The sequence below is a fragment of the Pyrgilauda ruficollis genome, unplaced genomic scaffold (genome assembly GCF_017590135.1).
Source record: "Pyrgilauda ruficollis isolate IOZ18807 unplaced genomic scaffold, ASM1759013v1 scaffold5, whole genome shotgun sequence".
NCBI lineage: Eukaryota > Metazoa > Chordata > Aves > Passeriformes > Passeridae > Pyrgilauda > Pyrgilauda ruficollis.
The window spans coordinates 3,516,572-3,536,450 of record NW_024526599.1 but is presented as its reverse complement, the minus strand read 5'-3'; the positions used below and the strand labels follow the sequence as shown (position 1 = coordinate 3,536,450).

General features: G+C 39.4%; 1 protein-coding gene across 1 annotated transcript in view; it reads left to right on the top strand.

The window, feature by feature from the left end:
* Positions 1-19,879, top strand: part of TNKS (tankyrase) — a 128,805-nt gene that overhangs the window by 47,678 nt on the left and 61,248 nt on the right. The window contains exons 4-5 of the mRNA XM_041480096.1: positions 17,760-17,796; positions 18,656-18,731. Of these exons, the coding sequence (XP_041336030.1) occupies positions 17,760-17,796; positions 18,656-18,731 (113 nt within the window). The remainder of the gene's footprint in view (positions 1-17,759; positions 17,797-18,655; positions 18,732-19,879) is intronic.

Sequence of the window (19,879 nt, the reverse complement as noted above, 5' to 3'; positions counted from 1 at the left end):
ACTGAGATTGGGTGTTGCCAGGCATAACAACAGTTAGGTTCAGTTCCCTGCTTCGGAAATACAAAACCTTAGAGGTCTTCGCTATCTCTCCTGTATATTTAATAAGTTTTTTTGGGTTTTGTTTGGGGTTTTTTCCAGTGTAGGGTAACTGTGGTCTGGTTCAGTCCTGTGGACATGGCACACACACTAGCAGTTACTAAGTAAGGGTCTACAGTGCATTCTTTTGAAACCTTCCTGAAGCATGTGTGTGGTGCCCTCCAGGACTGCTACAGCATATACACAAAACTGCAGTAAGTCAGGATTATGATTACTTTGAAATACTTATGTAGATATGCCAGAGTTCAGAAGTATCAGAGACACCTTTGTCAGTCTGTCTTTTTGCAGCCCTCTGGTTAAAGCTCTGTTCTAGGTCATTGAACTAACTCAGGCTTCTACACTAATTGTATGGGTTGGCATTGCCTTTGGCAGAAATAAGGGGAGGTGTTTCTGTGTGTGGCCAAAGGTACTTTCTCCTTAGAGAATTAGGTTTTTTCAGTCACTTTGCTTTTCATTCTGTTAATGCCAGATGTATTGCCCCTAATTCATTTGATCCTGCCATGCCATGTTTAATGCTATTCTTTGTTGTTGAAGCAGTCAAAGCTTTTTCAACAAATTGAAGAATGGCATCAGTATGAATTTGCTGGCCTTTGTGTAATGCATAAGCACAGCTGTATGCTGCAGGTTGCAGTGTTGCTGTTGCTCTCAATCCTTCAGTCTTTGCAGGTGTTTGCTAAGCAAATGGAGTATGGAGGTGTGATGAATCTTGCTATTTTTGGGGGGTGAAGACTTTGAGGAATGTCACCAGATCGTGTATATATTCACCTTGCCATCTTGTTTGCATGTATCATAGCTGTCAGGTGAATATGTTTTAAAAGCCCTGCTTCTAAGTACAGTCTTGGGAGAGGAAGACTGCCTTGAGCAGGGTCTTACTGCTGGTGAAGGTAGTTTCAAGAACTGTATCTGTAACAAGGCAGTTTGTTCAGTGGTCAGTGTTTTATGACTACAGTCCAGGGTGTCTTAAATGTTTAGAATGGATTTGGATGCAAAATCCTTATTTTTACTATTTCTTCTGTTTGTATTTATGCTCATGGTATCCAGTGAGGTGTGCTATGCACCAAGGAAATATTTATACACCTTAATTCACCTGGAGGATTCTTAATGTCTCTCTTTGTCGCCGTTGAGTAAGAAAGCAGCACAGACTCCAAGAAGGCTGGTTTGCACAGCAGCAGCTTTAATACTAAAAGCTCTCTCTTCTATAGACTGTTCCAGCTGATTGGCTAATTAACAAAAACACCTTTCTCACAAACAGCCCTTGAGAAGAACAGAAAAACAGAGAGTAGGAAAACAACCTGCAGGTTGTTTATAATAACAAGCTATCATTGTTTCTCTACAACTTCCTAAAGGTCTCACAAGACCACCATGAGAAAACTTATCTGGTTTTCTCACTCTCTGACCAGTCTGTCACATCCACATCTCTTGGTGTTAAAATAGTTCCTGTCTGTAACTCTTCTTTCTGTTGTCTGGGACCAGCTCTGTCTTTTTCCTGTTTTGGTTCTTTTCCCTGACTGTCATCATCTCTAGAACAGCTTCTTTCTATGTTTCTAAGTGCCTATATACTTTGAGAAGGTCATGTCTGAAACAAGTCCTTATTTTCCCCCTTGTTTTCCTCCTCCTCTAGTGGTCTCCAGGGGGCTGAAGAACACCTCCCCCTGCTCGGGAATCAAGGAGAGGTTGGAGAGGTTTGAAATGAAACTGCCTGAATGAATGGGGTCCGTATCATATAGAAGTTGAAAGAGCTGCTTTTGCTAGCTTGTCAGAAGAGAAGATGATTTGGTACTTAATGCAAATGCAGGAAGAGTCCAAATTTTCATAATTCAGTACTCAGAGTTGCTTATTGTTCCCATAGACTACTGAGTGCTATAGATAGACTGATAACTCTGTTATTGTTATTGTGCTCCTCCACCACTATACAATGCATGTGTAAAACATTGAGGAAGGAAGGCTGGCTGTGATAATGGCACCAGACAGAGCAATTGATTATGTGCTTGAGCTGAAGAGTAAGGCACTTCTTTTTTTGTGGTGAAGAAACATGATAGCTTGTCTTTGTAGCTGCAGTTCAACAAAGTGCATTAGACATGAGAATATCAAGGTCACTAGGGCTGCTCACATGCATGCTTAAAGTTAAGCATCCTTTGGAGCATTCTAACTATATTATTTTGGGGACCTGAAATAGTAATTTTATCATCTAAGCTTCTCAGTAGTGGAAAAATGTAAATAAAATTTGAAAAGTTCAGATGAAAATGAAAATATCTGAATTTAGCTTGAAAGACTGAAGCTAAAGGGTGATTGTAAATGCAGAGTGAATTGATTTTTAATTTGTTTAAAATCATCTTGTTACTACTTTGGTGGCCTATGAGACTGCAAATATGACCTTGATGATTCCAGATGCCAAAGCAGAGTAAAACTTCTTTTTTCCAGAAAGGAAAAAGATGATGGCATTTCAGTATAAATATGCAAAAGATGGGAGGATTAGTAAAGAATTGTGATATACAAAAGGTTTCCTGGCCCTCCTGCATGTTTGAAGAAAAATTGAATGAAGTAATGTTGTGGTTGTATATCCCTGGAGCAGAATTCCCTAACCTTGTCTGGCCTGATCGAGTTCCCTCCATGCACAGACAGTGTGGTTGCTGATGACTCTGTATTATCTGTCTGTCTTTTCACATCACAACTTTATGGATTTGATTGTGTTCACAATGATTTTTACTTTTTTTTACCTTGCTGTTGTAATTCAGTTTAATGGCAGCCTTGATATTGCCATGACTATTGTAGGGATCAGCCTTGCCAGAGCACTGCACGGACTGGCACTGAATTGAATTTAGTGGGAATAAGTAATTCGAACCACAGAGTAGTCTGCTCCCTACTTTTGAACTAAGTGATTTGCTTTTTTTTCCCCAAGGATAACATGATTTGTCTGCATTCAGGTTCTTTGTTGTTCTTACAATACCTGTATTAATCCCCATCTGAGCTAATAATTCCCCAATTATCTGCATGGATAAGGTATCCTCTGTTTTCCTTTTAACCATTGCATCAAAGATTTGAGGTAATTTACCTTTCTGATGCTGTCACACACTGTCATCTTTCCTTTAGAATTGTTTATGACCTGTGTACTTGCTCTTGAGGTCAAGCATGAGGATCTGCAGGTTCTTGAATTGGTTTTCCCCCCCTTAAAAGGTGGCACTGAACTAGCAGTGTCACCTGTCATGGGGAATTTATGGCATTTTCTTGCCAGGTCTTCAACAAAAATGATGTACTGGTTTCTTCAGTGTTCTTGGGGGATGCACAGATAGGCAGGTGCATGTTCAACTCTCTTCTACTTTTGTGATGTTGTGCAGTTTCCATTTCTTCGTAGTACTATTTTTCCTTTGTCTCCACATTCTGTATTGCCATCCTGATTGAAAACTGAGGCAAAGCTGGTGTGAAGAAAGCCAGTGCTGCCAAGCAGAGAAAAAAGATGTTCTGTCTTCAGATAGTGTTCAAGGCAGGAATGAGTAAAACATTAAAACCACATTATTTATGCACAAAGGAGTATGTCTTTTCTATCCATAAATTGCAGCTGGTTGTCTGCAGCAATGAAATGTCTGTAGAGCTTCACAGGTGAAGCATCTTTGAAGAGCAAAATGAAGATGGTGAGGTATCAGTCTAGAGTAAGTGAATGAGCCAAGGGAAGCTGAAAAACTGGTGATTGATGGTTTCCTTTTGGCAGAAGAGCAAAGTGTTATGTTCCAGAAAGAGCATCATAATTTTTCTGTGGCTGGGAAAATACAGGCATGGAATTTTACTTTGCAAAGGGTACAAGCAGTGATTTGAGGCTTTTTGGAGAATGCTGGGAAGAGGACTGGTTATATAAATGCCTCAGTATATAAAGACTATTTCAAATAATTTGCAAACACAAAAAAATTCTCAAAGATATCTCCAGGAGACTGTTATTCATAGATAACGTTCTTTTTTTGTCAAGTATCTATTCTTTGAATAGAAGCTTCATTCTATGCAGTACTGCACTGCACACTGCATTGAGATAAGAGGACTGATGCTATAACGTTTTCAAGCATTTATTTTGAAATGTTGTCTTCAGAACATATTTTAAATAGCTGCCTGTTCTGTAGGGTACAAACTTGGGAATGGCGTTTCCTTTCTCTAGACCTGTATTTTCCTTTGGTCACTTAAAAAGTAAGTACTTTACTCTTTTGAAGGCATTCCCTTGTGTTTTGAAATTAAACCTTTTGTATTGTCTGCTGTTTCAGTAGCATTTTCAGTTCATAACTTAATTTGATTATTTATTGGCCATAGAACATCATGGTCTGTATCCTTCTGTGCTCTGCAAATTTATTTTTGCCTGCATTTTAGGAATACAATGTTGTACTTATCTGTTTGATGTTTATTTTGTATAATGGCAAGAACATTTTGGCATAAATTCAGAATTCAGTTTGTTCTTTTGGCCTGGGCAGGCAAACAGCTCTGTCCTTACACGAGTAACAAACTCATGGCAGCGTTCATCATCAAGCTATCACCTTCAGCAAAGTCATTACCTCTTGCTCTGTGTATGTGTCTGGCATGGCCAACTGGGTGATACAGGTGACTGACAGGGCTGCCAGCTGTTCTCAGGAATAAACTTAACAGACTTGCTAGAGGAGCTTGTCTCTGTCTGAAAATTAAAATCCCTGTAGTGCTTATCAGTACCTTTGAATACCTCTTGGAGCCTCACATTTACCATTGTCCGCCCTAAAGTAGCAGCTTCTCATGACAAAGGACTGATTCTGTAAAGAATTCCTTTATTTTCTATATGCAGTCTACTTTTACTTTCAGGAAGGTAACATGGGAGGGGGCATAAGTAACAAAAATCAAACAGGTGATGTCATCAAATCCAGGGAAATTAGGCTATTAATTTCTAAAAAGCTTTTGAATAGATTAATGTAGGGACTCTATAAAATATGCACCTTGTCTTTACAAGCTCTGTTCCTACAAACAGTGAAAAAGGAGGGCAGGGCCTTGAGAATCTTCCTACTGAATAGCTGAGAACTGAGAATCTATTTTCTTGATTAATAAAATCCAGCCTTGACTATTATTTTTGTAAGTAGTTTTGGATGATCATATTATTTCTGCTACTTCACTATATTAATAATTACTACTCTAATAGACTCAGAGGATTAAGCACCATGACTTCTGTAGCTAAATACTCTTTTGCAGTCACTGACTTGCCCAAAGTCATAAGGCAGGTTGGTGTGTGTTCTGCTCCTGCCTGATCTCCTGCTGTGGGCTTGCCTGAAATAGTAGGCTCTCAGTACTCTGCTCAGGAGTGAGGCAGGGTATAGGCTGCACTGGCATCTTGACTTCCATTCACTGTTAAACTGGGCAGTCTTCAATGCCCAGTCTGAGTTAACCTTCTTCAGGACAGACTTCCTGCTGTGGCCAGGCCTATTGCAGGAATGAATGCAGGGAGTCTGAATTTCAGCTACCTTTGCCTGCAAGGTAAATCTAACATGTTAAAGGCAATTTTGTGCTGAAGTCAAACAGGTAACCTGATGCTGACTGCTGCCAGTTTGCAGAACCATCCAAAAACCTGGATGTCTATTTTGCCGTTGTAAACAAACTTAGTTTTTTGTTCTTGTTAAGCAAGTTCTTAAAATGTGGGCAAGGCAGACCTGTGTGATGAGACATTATTTTCTCAGTAATACATTATTTCATTTGTGGCTCTGCTGGTTAGTCTGTTGTCATCTATTGCCCTGGAAGTGAAGGATTTATTCTATCTGGCAGAACAGACAAAAATAACCTTTGCTTTGAAAGGGGGTGTGAGATTTTATGTAGTTCCTAGCAGTCACAGCTAAAAATCTTTTGCCAGCAGCCTTTCCAGTAGAGAAAGACAATTTCTTTCCTATATGCACAAGAAAAAAGAATTTACTATAAAATTAGAGGGATGGAAAGAGCAAAAACCCAAACCAGCATTGTATGTAAGTATAAGATTAAATATACTTGTCTAAGAATGGAGAGAATAACATTTCTGTGTTTACATTGCTGATCTTCCCCACAAATCTAAAAGGTAAGTATTTTAAATGGTGCCTTTTCATATGGTGCATTATCCTCAGGGAGACAGATGAGAACTCTGATCAGTGTTCTAGAAATTGTTGGTCTAATTCTCCAGTAAATCTTCCTTTCATGGATCTCTCTTCTCTTGAAATCATGTTGAGCTATGCAGGGAAACCTGTTCCTGCTCACTGGCAGGGCAAATGTAGCTCCATCTCCAGAATCTGCCTGCACTAATTCAAGGCAGTAGGTAAGTGTTTTTCTCCTGAACAGCTAGCAGACCAGAAGGAAAATAATTTATGACTTGTGTGCATTGTGCCTTCTTTCTGTATGTGGCTGTAATTTCTACATAGGATATTCTGTCTTTGCTGAGGCTGGCAGCAGCATCTTGGAAAAGGCAAGAAAAAGGGGCAGGAAAAAAGGAATGTGGATGTTTGTTGAGACCCTTCTTAACTGCTGGCTAGGAGTTCCCCTACCCAAAATCTGAAAGTGTCATACTTCTAAGTGTGGTTTGAGTTGCTGAAGGAAACCACTGAGGGAAATTTTCTTGTGAAGTGCCATCTGTATGCTCAAGAGTTATGTGGGCTTCTATATCCAAGCATAACCTTCTATTTGGACCAAAATGGTAACTGTAAAATCTGTCTGACAAAAACCAGAGGCAGACTGACATCTTAGTCTGTTGGACTCCTAGAGAGCCCACTGCCGAGGGTCAGGGCTGCTAGTGTGACTGTTGAATGGAAAAAAAGAATCCAGAAAATTTTTGTACTCCCTCTCTTTGACCTTGCCTGTTCTCTTCCTTGTGTCCTTTATCTAAATCCAAAACCATTTTGATTGCAGTAAAGGATGTTATGGCTAGAACTGTTTTAATGGCACAGTGTGATCCAGCAAGAGCTGTGCTTTCTCGGGGCATTTGTTCTTCCTCCCTGCAGTTTTCGTTGTGCTGCTCTCTGAAGACAGACCCAATTCTCTACAACCTGTCTTTGCTCTGCTAAAGGATGCTCAGAGGATGGCAAAAAGGCAAGTCAGCATCAGGAAGCAAGTTCTGTCAGTAATAATCTCACCATTTCCTGCATCAGTAACTGGGCTTTCATAGAAAAGGGTAAGCAGGAATCCTAAACTGGTGTTGGGGAAGGTACAGTATGATTTCTCCTTGATGGCATGTACTCTCTGGGAGGAGTGGTAATACTGAGTTAGCTCCTGCTGAACTAACACACCTAGGGCACAGTACAGAGAACCTGTGTTAACTCTTGCATGGTCTTTCCTTTTAGGTTAAATGGAGGTTTAAAATACTGCTTTTTTGAAAGATAACAATGAACTGTATCTTAGATTAACTTTGAAATAAAGCCACTGGGAAGATAGGCTGGTTTAGGAACTGCTGATAAGCACATTGCCTAATAAGAGGATCACTTAAATGTGTTTTCTTTAGTGTTTTTATGATCATTAATGGTCGTGATGAATGAGGGATGTAGAAATACTTTCAGGCCAATTAAATTTTGTGTTATGTGAGGTAAGCAGAGTCTTTAAATCTAGTGAGATTTCTGAAAGTGAATGAGAAAGCAGTATTTTTAGCTACTTCATGCAGAACACAATAAAGCTATCTATTACTGCAGATTTACACAGAAACCTGCAGAGTTGTTATGTTGAGGATACATGCAGTTTATGTATTTCCTTTCTGTCCAGCAACAGAGGGAGCACCTGTTTTGGAAGATGCTTTATTTATGGATATACCTGTGACAGTAGAGTTCTTGCACTTTGTTTTCCAGTACTAGTAAAATGTGCATGGTGTATGAACAGTTTCCATTTGGGCAGGACTGATGACTGGTGTCCATGGTCACCCTGCATAGGGTGTGTCTTGAACAGACAGCCCTGTACTGCATCGGGTGTGAATGAAAGTTGAAGGAGGATTGTCCTCCCTATAATGACAGCAGTCTGGTAAACTGAAGCTCTTTAATTAACGAGCGAGTATCTCTTTCCTTCTCTCAGACTTTTTTCCTGTGGTGATATTTAGTTGCCAGTCTTTATAATGAACGATATTGTCATTTAGGGCAATGAATTATTCTTTTGAAGAAATCATATGTGTAATCCTGTTACCTCTGAGGAGCAGCTAAGGAGTTTGGGTTTGTGTAGTTTGAAGAAAAGGGGGCTGACGGATAACCTCACTGCTCTCTCAAGTTTCCTGAGGAGGGGAGGTGCACAGGAAGGTTCTGAGCTCTTCTGCCTGAGATCCAGTAACAGGAAGCATAGGAACGGTTCAGAGGTGTACCAGGGGAGGGTTTTAGAGTGCATGTTGGCATTTTTTCACTGAGAGGGTAGTCATACACTGGAACAAGATGTGGTAAATGTCCCGAGCCTGTCGCTGCATAAGAGGCATTTGGACAATGCTCTTAACCACAAGCTTTAGTTTTTGGTCAGCCCTGAAGTGGTCAGGCAGTTGAACTACAAGATCACTGTAGGTCTCTTCAAACTGAAATAGTTTGTTCTATTATGCATGTGACCAGTAAAGCATTTAAAACAATGTGGTTGATATAAGGCACTGAAAATGTTTACAGAACTTGAGTTGTGTGAAGCATTTAATTATTCTTTCATTGCTGGTATATAATGTAATCCTTCTCAGAGCTCCAGGACCTTGGCAGTCGATACCTTTATTGCTGTATTTCTCTCTTGTGGTATGTTATTCCTGCAGGAATAGCAGAAAGTGCCTGAGTGTAAACAGAAAATTCATTTTTTCCCTAGCTGGTGTTTTAATAGTTATCTTTTAGTGAGGATAGCAGTTTGCAGATTTAGATTTCAGTAATTTTCTGTAAACTGCAGCTTTCTTTCATCTTAGAATGTGCTCTTAGTCACATAAGGGGACAGAGCTGCTCTTTGCCTGAGTGAATATGCAGAGACCTTACCATGGCTCAGATCAGGAGAAGCTTGAGTTGAGTTATTGTGACCAAGCACTACTGCTGTAAATGTCTTCAGAGAAGGTGTTAAAAGATATATTTTAAAAATGAGGCAAAACAAATGGAACTGGTGTATTTAAGTCAATAATATCTATATCATAAAATCTGATGGGGAGGATAAGGGAGGGGAAGAATGTTCCAAGTTAAGCAGCTGCTTTTGACTCTGGGATACCAGCACTAGCCTGTCAATCCATATGTCCTGTTTCCAGTCACGGCATTGTCTCCTTTCTTCCTCTGATTTGTACCAAACTTTCCCTTATTTTCCAGCTGTCTTTTGACTCTTAGCTAGCAAATAAAAATCCATGAGGTGGGAAAAATTTGCCCACAGCAGGAAGGCAAATGCGTTAATTTTGGGGAGTTATTTTGTTACCGTCTTTCTGTTGTGCAGATATGCATGTTTTCCAAAATGTTTAAGCTGAACTGTTGACAGATCAGTTTTGTGGTTTTTGCTGTGACAAAATGGTTCATTATAACAAAATCTATTGCCTCTGTTTTGTTATTCTTTTGTTAAGGACTTACTTGCTGTACTTTGCTTAAGAGTTCCATAAATATATGTTGGCTCTTTCATTGCTGTGTGTTTGACAGGTTTGCTCCATTTCCTCCAGTTACAAAGGAGTTCCTCCCTTCTGCTCACTACTCTGGGGCCCAGCAGGCAAAGGAAATGTTTTATATTTTCGTCTAGGAGCTAGAGGAGTGATTTAACGGGATTTGAGTTCCTTCCAGGATGTGTGCTGCAGGGCAAGCATGGCAACACGCGTGCATTTTTTATGAGGTGGCAGCCTGTGTTTCCTCAAGTTTGTAGAGTAAGTTTAGATACACAGGGCAGCTTCAGGCATACAGAGGGAGGATTGTACTGTTCAGAAAAAAAAATACTTTGGCACATGTGTACATTTTATGTCTCCTGTTCATTTTCTAGCAAACATTAAAAACCCCCACTTCTTTAAATGTGTACAATTTGTTACTACAAAATCTGTCAGGTTTGCTGTAGCTAAGAGAATATAGATTTTTTGGTTAAAATAAATGCTTCAGTTTTAAATCCAGCTATGGATTTTCAGACACACTGTCCCCAGCTTGCTAGCATGTTTTATCTACAGTGGGAAAATTGGAGAAACTGCAAAATTTAGTCTGCCTGTATTTACTCTAGAGTTCTTTTCAGAGAAAGATGAAATGATGAAGCATAATTTTGGAGCTTGCCTTTATACAGTATGGCTTTCCTGAGGGTTACATTTTATATTTTTCTTGCTAGTTTTCTTCCATGCTTTATGTAAGGTATTTCTGTGGTCTCTCTTTAGAGAATATTCTGGGGAATTGAGTGATTTACTTGTTTGTGGATATTGTTTGGAAAGAGAGGGTAGGGAGCTGGCTTTTGAAAAAGATGCAGTAATAAGAGAGCAGCTTGGCTATCTATCCACCTCTACTGTACTCAAGTCTTTGACAAAGAGAGTTTCTTAGTCCTTTGTCTTCCTCCAGACATTTTGCCTTGGAATCCTGGAGAGAAAATGCATATGTGGGCATGTTACAGAAATGAGAAAGTAGTTGTGGCTGAAAAATTGAGCAGTTGATTAGTTATTAATATTGAGCATGGCCAAAGTAGTGGGAATTACAGTGGGTGATTGTTTTTGCTGATAGCAGGAATTAATATAAGAAATGAAGGGGGGAGCCATGGGAATGTTGCCTTTGCTATAGGCATGAAGGGGTGGATAGTGGGAAAGGCTCTGGAAAAAAACCTGTCAGATTTTTTTTCCATATGTAATTTCACAAAAGATGTCATGAGTATTGAACTTTGGTGAAAAGGAGCCTCAACCCGTTCAATTTTTCCATCACACCAGTATATTTTGAATTGTTAAAGGTTTGGATTTTCTTCTCAGTCACTTGACATGATATTCTGCAGTCTTTTTAAGTTTTTGAATCTCAGCCTGAAAACATGACAGACAAGTGTGGTGGTGTCTTCAAGATAAGTACAGCATTTAAAAATAGTACAGTTGTAGTGAAAATACTAATTTTTTCACACTAAGAATAAAAAATGGATGTGTGCGTAGTGTTTATATGAGTAGCATACGCTGAAACTACTTTTACAGGTCCACTAAACAGGTTCTAGAATGTTTGTCAGATTTATTATTTCAGAAGAAACTGTATGCTAAACTTGTAGCATGTGGTAACATTGTTGAAAGTAAAATTACTTACATGGATTACCACATGGGTGGTTGTAGGGTTTTTTCAGGTTTGGCTTCATCTTTGATTTTATCTAATGATTTAAGAGTTAAGACACTTGAAATCCTCTGACAAAGGGGCTTTTTTCATCATTCTGATACTCTATAGGAAATCTGGTAGCATTGTTTTAACAAATTGACCAGCACCACTGAAAAAAGGCACACGTGTGCAATGTGTGTAATTTATGCCTCGATATGGAGACAGCATTTGGTAACTGCATATCTTGTATATGCTTATGTAATAGATGTGCTTTGAACTGATGGCTTAAGAGACAAGAATCTCTTCTATCAGATAAGACCCTGGCAGAGGTTTTGCCAATCTGCATTATGTAAAGCTGCAGATTTTTTGGCATAGTGCTTTCTGCCAGGCCTTAGAAGAGGCTTTTTTCTCTAGAGCTGTAAATCAGGAATGCTCTGCATTTGAGCTCTGTCCACTTAACTGAAAGATATTCCAGGTAGGATGGTGCTAGCTCAGTGGTTTGGTAGAGTTGTGGCCAAAACCAAATGATGTTTGCTTATTTCTTTAACTTCCACACCCCCTCCTAAAATGTATCCCTGAAAGACTTCACTATTAGCTGAGTCATTTTCAGTTTTTAAATTTCAGTTCAAAATGTCTAATTTGAGCCCACATGCACAGTGCCTGACTCATCTCATAGAAGAGGCAAAGGCGCCAAACCTTTCCTCCTTGGTAACATTCCTCCTTGCTGGAACTTGTTCTTGAAGGCATTATCTTCGGAGATAATGCTTGCTTTTCTGTCACTTGCATATACTAGTGTTGCTTTGGTGTTTTTCATCCGTGACAAGAGCTTAAAATTAGGGTCTTGCTGTGTTCCTGGTTGAGCCTATTTAGACAGTTTATAAAATCATCCCATTTACTAGTGAGAGACTGCTGAGCAAAGAAGTGCAAGAGGCATAAAGAAATTAACCCTAAACAAGTGGGAAGTAAAGTATAATATAATTATTAATAAAACCTGAAATTGTTATTTTTTTCTCCTCTTTATTCTCATGTGTTTCTCAGAGTACTTATAGATGCCTTTTCCCAAACAATATTATTTCAACATATCTTTTTTTTTTTTTTTGTTGACTCTTTTTTTGGGCAGTTATTCCCTCAACCTTGTGCTATTTGGATGGTTAAAAGCCTTCTTTCTCTGACTGAACTCCTTATTTTAGTGTCACCTGCTGGTTTCTGTATAATAAAAGTTAAATAGGGAAGAAGGAATTGATGAGTATTTTAATGGTATTTTTGGACCCTTCAAAAGCAGCCATGTTGAAAATTTAAATTTGCTAAAAAAATTTTAAAATTTAATAAACCCCCAACCCCAAAAATCTTATCCTCTCCCAATAACCCTAGCAGTCTGTCAGAAGCGCAAAAGGTCTCGTGCTCTGATTATAACTTGAATATTTGTTTTAAATACTTAAATATTACTCAGAAGGCTCAGAGGATTAAAAAGGAGGATGTGTATCATTGATCACTCATAGGTCTGTGCAGTCCTGGAGTGTCAGGGAAAAGGTATATTTTAATTTACTTCCATGGAGTTTATTTCTTTGCTGAACTCTACATTGCTTTCTTTGTAGCAATGGCAGCCCAAATGTAGAGTTTCCATTCCCCTCCCTCTTGGTGCAGCACCATCCTTGTTCAAGGTCTTCCTTCTCAGGGACCTGTTTGGGTCCCTGGCCATGGACTGAGCTGGATGAAGTAACAAACCTGATAGAAAAATAAGTTCTCATCCCTCTCAGATGCATCAGGACTCTGTTGTTTTCCCAACAACCCCATGCATTCCTGTGCTGTCAGAGTATATGGTTGGAAAGGCACCAGAATCACTTCTAAATGAGGAAAAATGGGAGATTTTGATACCTGCTATCTTTACTACTCTAGTGGAGAGCCCATGTCCTCTGTGTTGTTGGGTAATCATGAAAATCTGTTTGAAAAAGAAAAGAAAATAATCTGCTGGACTGCTGACAAAGGTCTTGTCAATCTTCTCATGGGATGTATATTTTGAAGAATGGAAGCTCAGGTTTTCAGGGCAGGCAACCAATAACAAGTGTTAGATCTGCACATGGACAAAAGTCAAATGTAGAGCTGCCATGTTTTCTAATGCAGCAAGATTTCTCCCCTGACTTCCAGTGCTGCTAGACCTGAGCTGCCAAGAGAGAGCAGGAGGTCCTGAGGGGTTTACCTGAGATTGCCATGAAATTTAAGGTGTTGAGCTTGGTGTGACCAAACACTGGTACAGGTTGCCCAGAGAACTGGTGGAGTCTCCATCCTTGGAGAGATGTAAAAGCCACCTGGACACAGTCCTAAGCAGGGTGCTCGTAGGTGACCCTGCTTGAATAGAAGGGCTGGATGAGGGACACCTCCAGAGGCCTCTCAATCTCAGACATTCTGTGATACTCATGAATTTTCCCTCCCCAGCCTGTGGCCATGGTTGCGCGTTCATAAGACTCATGTTCTTTTGTCACAGATCAGAAGCAGGGGACCACTGGCTAGCATAAACATTTTCACAGTGTTTAAATATTCTGGGGATTTAAAGTTATAATTGTGATTCCATATAATGTACAGCTTCATATAGAAAAACCTCTTTAGTTTTTCAGTTTGGTTTAGAATATGTTAATCCATTTTGTTCCCATTATATGTTGCCATTGGATAATAATGGCTTGGTTTAATTTGTGATGTTATTTTTTCAGGAAATTGTCTTCACTGTGGAAAGCTGATGTGATATTACAGTGAAGCAAAACCTGCTTTGTCCAGCTTGACATTTTAGGTCTGGCTTTTTTCTGTGTTGGCTGATGTGTATGGAGGGATAGGAAAGGAATTCACTTTGGTTTTGAGTGTAGATGCATTGAAAAAGCACTGTTGATTTATGCCATGCATTCAGATAGGTTTTGCAGTATTCCGTTGAAATTTCAAGACTTTTAGGAGAGAGTGAAATAGTGTTATTTGTCTGTAAAGAGAGATTCATTATGTTATTTTTTCTCAGCTCCCAGCTACTGATCTGCTCAACTGCCAGGTGCAAGCAGCCACTGATGTCTGATAGTTAATAAGCATTTGCTAATTTGCTAATCAGCTACTGCAGAATGCAGCTAGGACCAGACACAGCAGTGACAGCGTAGCATTAGCTGATCAGGAGTCTTGGAGGTAACTGGTTTTCTCCTGGGAGGGGAACAGAAAGAGGGCTGGTTACAGAGGGGAACAGAAAGAGGGCTGCCTGATGGTAGCTGTGATCTGAGACACTGATTATCTGTGGTTAACAGTGGTGACTTTCTAGGTCCAGCATAAATGGAGCTGAGATCAAGCAGAGAATTCCATTTAAAGAATTCTGAGCAAGCTGTAGACAATGAACCTGATCAGATGCAGTGAATACCCCTGAACGGTTTCTGATTCCCTGCTAGCTTTTGTCTGATGAGAGGAGCAGGGACACTGCTTTGCTATGGTGCTCTCTGCTCCCCATTTCACACCTTGTCTTTGCCTTAAGAAATTCCCAGGCCAGCTTTCTCTAGGCTGCCTGGCATGCAGATGCCCTTTTGCAAAACTATAAATTCTAATCCGCCCAGAGAAGCTCTTTAAGAGATGATATTAGCTTAGTTAAAGTCAGTTGGACGTTCTTTGAACAGAAGTGTTATGTGAGGCTGATGGTCTGTATTCCTGTAGTTCTGCTTAGAACTTGAAATTCATCTCTGCCCATGCACGCATGGTTTGTTTTCAAATGCTTGCAAATGAATATTTTATTAGGTAGCTGTGGCCAATTGCTGCAGGATGGCCTTTGAGAAGCTGTGTGGCCAAGCGGCGTTAGCTGTGTTGGCAGAGCCCTCTGCTGGGAGCACAGCCTGTGCCAGCAGCAGTCGGCCCTGCAGCCAATGCCACCCGCTTCTCCCAAACGCCATCAGCCAGACCCCTCTCGGCCCTGTGGTATCCCACCTGCTGCCTGCTCCAGTGGCCAAGGGGTTCCTCTTCATCCCACAGAGCCTGTGGAGCTCACTTGACCTTTTTTTTTTTTTTTTTTTTTTTTTTAGCAAACCTGGTGGTGTGCTGTGAATGCTTATATGATTTTGGTTTTGATTTGCAAAGTACAGTGCCTCTTTGAGAGTAATAAAGTTAGCCAATTACAAAATAATGTTTTCCTAATCCTAATCAGTGTGGGAGAACCGTGATGAATTTCAAAAATTACATTTATGGATTCCACCCCTGTCTGTAAATACCTTTTTTAAAAAAATATTGCTTAGTAAAACTAACTGATCTAATTGGGCATACAGTGGGACATTCCTGAATCAAGAGCCACAGTTTTCCTTTTTCATTGGATAGTAATGATTCTGCTGTTCAAAGTATTAGAGGAAACAGCTTTTGTGTGATAAAATACTAACTTACCGAGCGCGAAGGAAAAATGTTATTACTCTTCTAACCTAGTACGTTCAAAAGCCTGGTTAGGACTACTAGATGCATTGCCAAATCAGAATGTGGAAAGAGGTATTTTAATCCGGTTAGGTCTCTAAAGTGTTGATGTAATACAGGCCAATAATTCTACTGCAGGAAATCCAGCTGTTTGAGATTGTTGCACAAACAATGCAGTAGTAATAAAGGGTCTTTTTTTCTTCTTCACATGCTGGCCAGAGCATTTCACTTACCATTGATTTGAAACACTCACAACTGTGCCCAGTATTTTATCTTCATTAAAGTAAAAAAAAGAGGAACATGTACCATGGCTTAGAAAAGGCTGTTGCCTGTGGTGGACAGGCTGCCCTTCTGATGAAGCTGGAGAGTGGTAGCAAGTCAAAGGTAGTCATATTTCTGTGTCATTTGATTTGTCTCACGATGAAGCTTTCCTTAACATCGACATACATTCTTTCAAAAGCTAGATTAACTTTCCTGGCCTATATTTGAAATAACCCGTTGATTTCACCTTTGCTTTGAACTTGCTCCATTGCTGGGGTTCAGCAACACAGAACAGCTCCGTTAGGAGACCTATCATGTGAGTCGCATGATGGAACTGTTTACTGCAGGTTGTTGTGAATTCCCAAAGATGAATATTATTCAGAAAGTAATTAAACACACCTGTGAAAGGTAAAATCACCACTATGATAAGATGTAGATATTGCTTTTGAAAATTCCCGATCTGCATCCAAGGGAATGGGCAGGAAGTGCATGGCTGTGTCTACTCACCCTCCTCCTCCTTACCCTTGTGTGTGATGCTGAAATAAAGGGGACTCCTTACGGAAGGGTCTGGTTTTGTTGTGGTTCCTGTCACCCTCTGTTGTTAGCTGGAGAAGCCATGGTGGGGGGAGGACCAACTCTCGGTGGTGGATGGGGAGTCCAAACCTCCTCCTGCAGCTTACAGCTGTTCTTTAAGGAATGTTTTCAGATGAACCTTCCATCTTACCTGCCATCTGATCTGACATTTTCCATGGCCCAGTGCCTTTCCTCACCTGTAATGAGAGTTTCACTGGAGGCTTATTACAATTACACATAGGAGGCAGCACAAAGGGTTTTTTTTCTTCTTTTGTGACAGCTTCTTCTTCCTGTTTTTCTTACAGCATTGTGGTTAGAGGCTTTAATACTCTGGCAGATGGTATACACTATGTTTATCAAACCCTCTACCTTTTGGGTCTAGGTTACACACTGTTCTCTGACTGCATAAAGCTGCTAAACAGCTATTTTTTCTAATTTCTGACTTGAAATTCCATTCCATTCGTATTGCACAATGTCATAATGATTCAGCTTAGTAAAATATTGTCTTACTTCTATAGGTTATCTTGTCCTATGCTTTTTAAAAATACTAGCATGCAGTTTTAATCCTGTGCTGCAGCAACCCTTGTGAGTTGTCTATTTTAACTCAGGACTTCAAATATAAATGTTGCTTTAACATTACTCATGGTTATCTCTAATCTCAGAGTCTCATAGCAAAATCTGTTGCAGAGTTCATCCTCTTTTGTCTGTGCTTTTTATTTCAAACGTGTATTTTGTTGGAAAGTGGCTGATGATATAATACCTGGATTTTTTAAAATAATCCGTGCTTTTCTAAAGAACTTAGTGAAGTGTAATGTTACCATTCAAATAGGCAGGTGAGAGCCTTGGAGATCCGTAATTTGTACCTTTTCAAAAGCCGCACTGCCTTGCTTTGTCTTGGAATTTATTATGCTTCCCAAGTATAATGTGACATACTGAATAGGGCAGGGGGTGGGGACATTGTCTTCAGCTGACATGCTGAATATCAGCGGGACTGTGTTTCTGGACACAAGATTTGGCAGTCATTGGTTGTCCGAAGAAAGCCTTTCCATCTGAGGATTGGACAAGAAGATGCGTCAATTTGCTGCCCGTCTCCAAGGTACTGGTGATGCTGCCTCCACAAGCTGGCTAACGTCACAGCTCCATCACCCAGCGGGGTGTGGGCTTTTTTCTCCTCTTCTCTGTTTTAATTCTGTATTTGCTTCCTACTGCATTTCTTAATCTGTCTTCTGCCAAATGCTAACAGCATGATATTTTGCAATCATTTAGGTGAATACAAGAAGGACGAACTCCTGGAAGCTGCTAGGTGAGTGCTGCTTAGAATATAAAACATATTTTGGGGGTGGAAGCAGGCGAGGAAAAGGGTTTTTTAAAATAGTACTGTTTTGTCATTGCCTTTCTATGAAATGCTGCAAGCAAACCACTTAATTAGCATAAATCTCTTCAGACTTTAGTCTGGTACAAATGTAAAAGCCTGTTTATGTAATTGAAATCCCCCACTATGGTGGTTATAAGGTTAATATTGAGTTTTTGCTTTAAGCTGCTTAAATCCTCTTTATTGTTTTGTGACTGTTCTTTTTAGGAGCAATTTAAATATTGGAATCTTTCTTTTCTTTGGGTTTTTACTGCTACCGTAGAATGTATTTTGAAAATAGGTTTTATCAGAACAGAGCATAAGGAAGCCTATACAAAAGGTGTAAAGTTCAATTGTATATTACAAAGGTGCTTTTCATCCTTCCTTCTGACTGCACAAGACCATTTTATATAGACTGTTAACCCTTCTAAAAAAATTCTGGGTATTGGTATATAGTTGTTTCAATGTTATGGCCATATGCTATGAAAATATGTTAAATTCAGAATATTTATTTCGACAAATGGCTTTCAGAGGATCTGTAAAATTAGAAAAAGAAAATATGAGGTTAAGGAGAGAAATTGAGGTGTTTTTCTATGATCTTTTGCAACACATTTAACTGCAAATGTAGTATTCTTTTTTGTATTTACCCTTGGTTTTGAAGTGTTTAGAAGATTCTTTAGCCATCCAACATTCTCCCTGCCACAGTACAAATTTCAATATACTATACTTTGCAAAATACTTGCTAAGGAGATGGCTATCAAGGAGCTCTGCCCTTTTCCCACCCTTTGCATAATATTCTCCTCATTTACAGGAGTGGTAATGAAGAAAAGCTGATGGCTTTATTGACTCCTTTAAATGTGAACTGCCATGCAAGTGATGGGCGTAAGGTAAGTTAATACCTGCTTTATATTTCAATTATTTAAGAAAGGCCAATTTAAGCATACTGCTAAGCACAGATGTATAAACCAAGAGAATGTATTGGGGGGGGGGGGAACCTGTGATGGCTTTTCACCATAAAATTAAACATTGGTATACTTGACACTGGCAGTTGTGAGAGATTGTCGGCAGACGCGGGTTTTGTTTGTGTCTTTTAAATGTCAAACCCTGGTCTATGTGTAAATGAAACTTTAAGACCTTTCGTAAGAAAAAAAAAAATGTACTGTTGCAGATGGATAAAATAACTAGGGAAGAAAGTTATTATTTGTATTTGAACATTGTCTGGGTGAGGTGCTTGGTATTCAGCTTAGCTCCTAATACACTGCCACGTAGACTGGCACTGTATTGCTGTTTAACACCTTCTGCATTTCCTTAAATTTGACATTATTGTTTTGACTTTCTCTGGCAGAGATGTTTGAATGAGTTAAATTAAGAATTAAGCTGAAACTGGAGGAGGGAAGAACATACGGAGTGAGAAGTAGATCCTATGATTTTTGATGTTTTAGACTTTGAGATGATAGTCTGTCTAGACTGTTGATTTACAAATGTTGGGTGGGTTTTTTTTTGTTTTTTTTTTGCTTGATTTGTTGGTTTGTTTTTTTGGTATTTTTTAACTGTGTACCAGAATGTTTTTAATATGTATCTGTTAAAGCGTTTCACCTGTAACAGTACATCTTATTTTTGGAGAGAAAAACATGGGACCGTTTTCTTTCATAGTTTTTTAAAATTTTTGATGGAGTGTGTTGGAGCATAGTATAAACCTCTGCCCCTCCTGAACCTGTTGTGGAGCAGCCCAGTTCCACTGAAATCAGTAAACATAGGCTAGTTTACACTTTTGATTAAAACGTATGATTTTACTGAATATAAAAGAAATACAGCTCCATTGTACAAAAATTCCTGGTTTTTATACACATTTTTAAATGTTTCTCAGTTGTAATGTCTACCATACATACTGGTAAACCCAGCCAGTTTTTTGCTTATTTACATTTATCACTGATTGAAAGTTGATGCATCTTCCAGGTTTCGAAAGCAATTGATTTTATGAACTGAGGACAGGCAATTGAACAAGGGCTTTATTTAATTTAGCAGCGTTGAAACT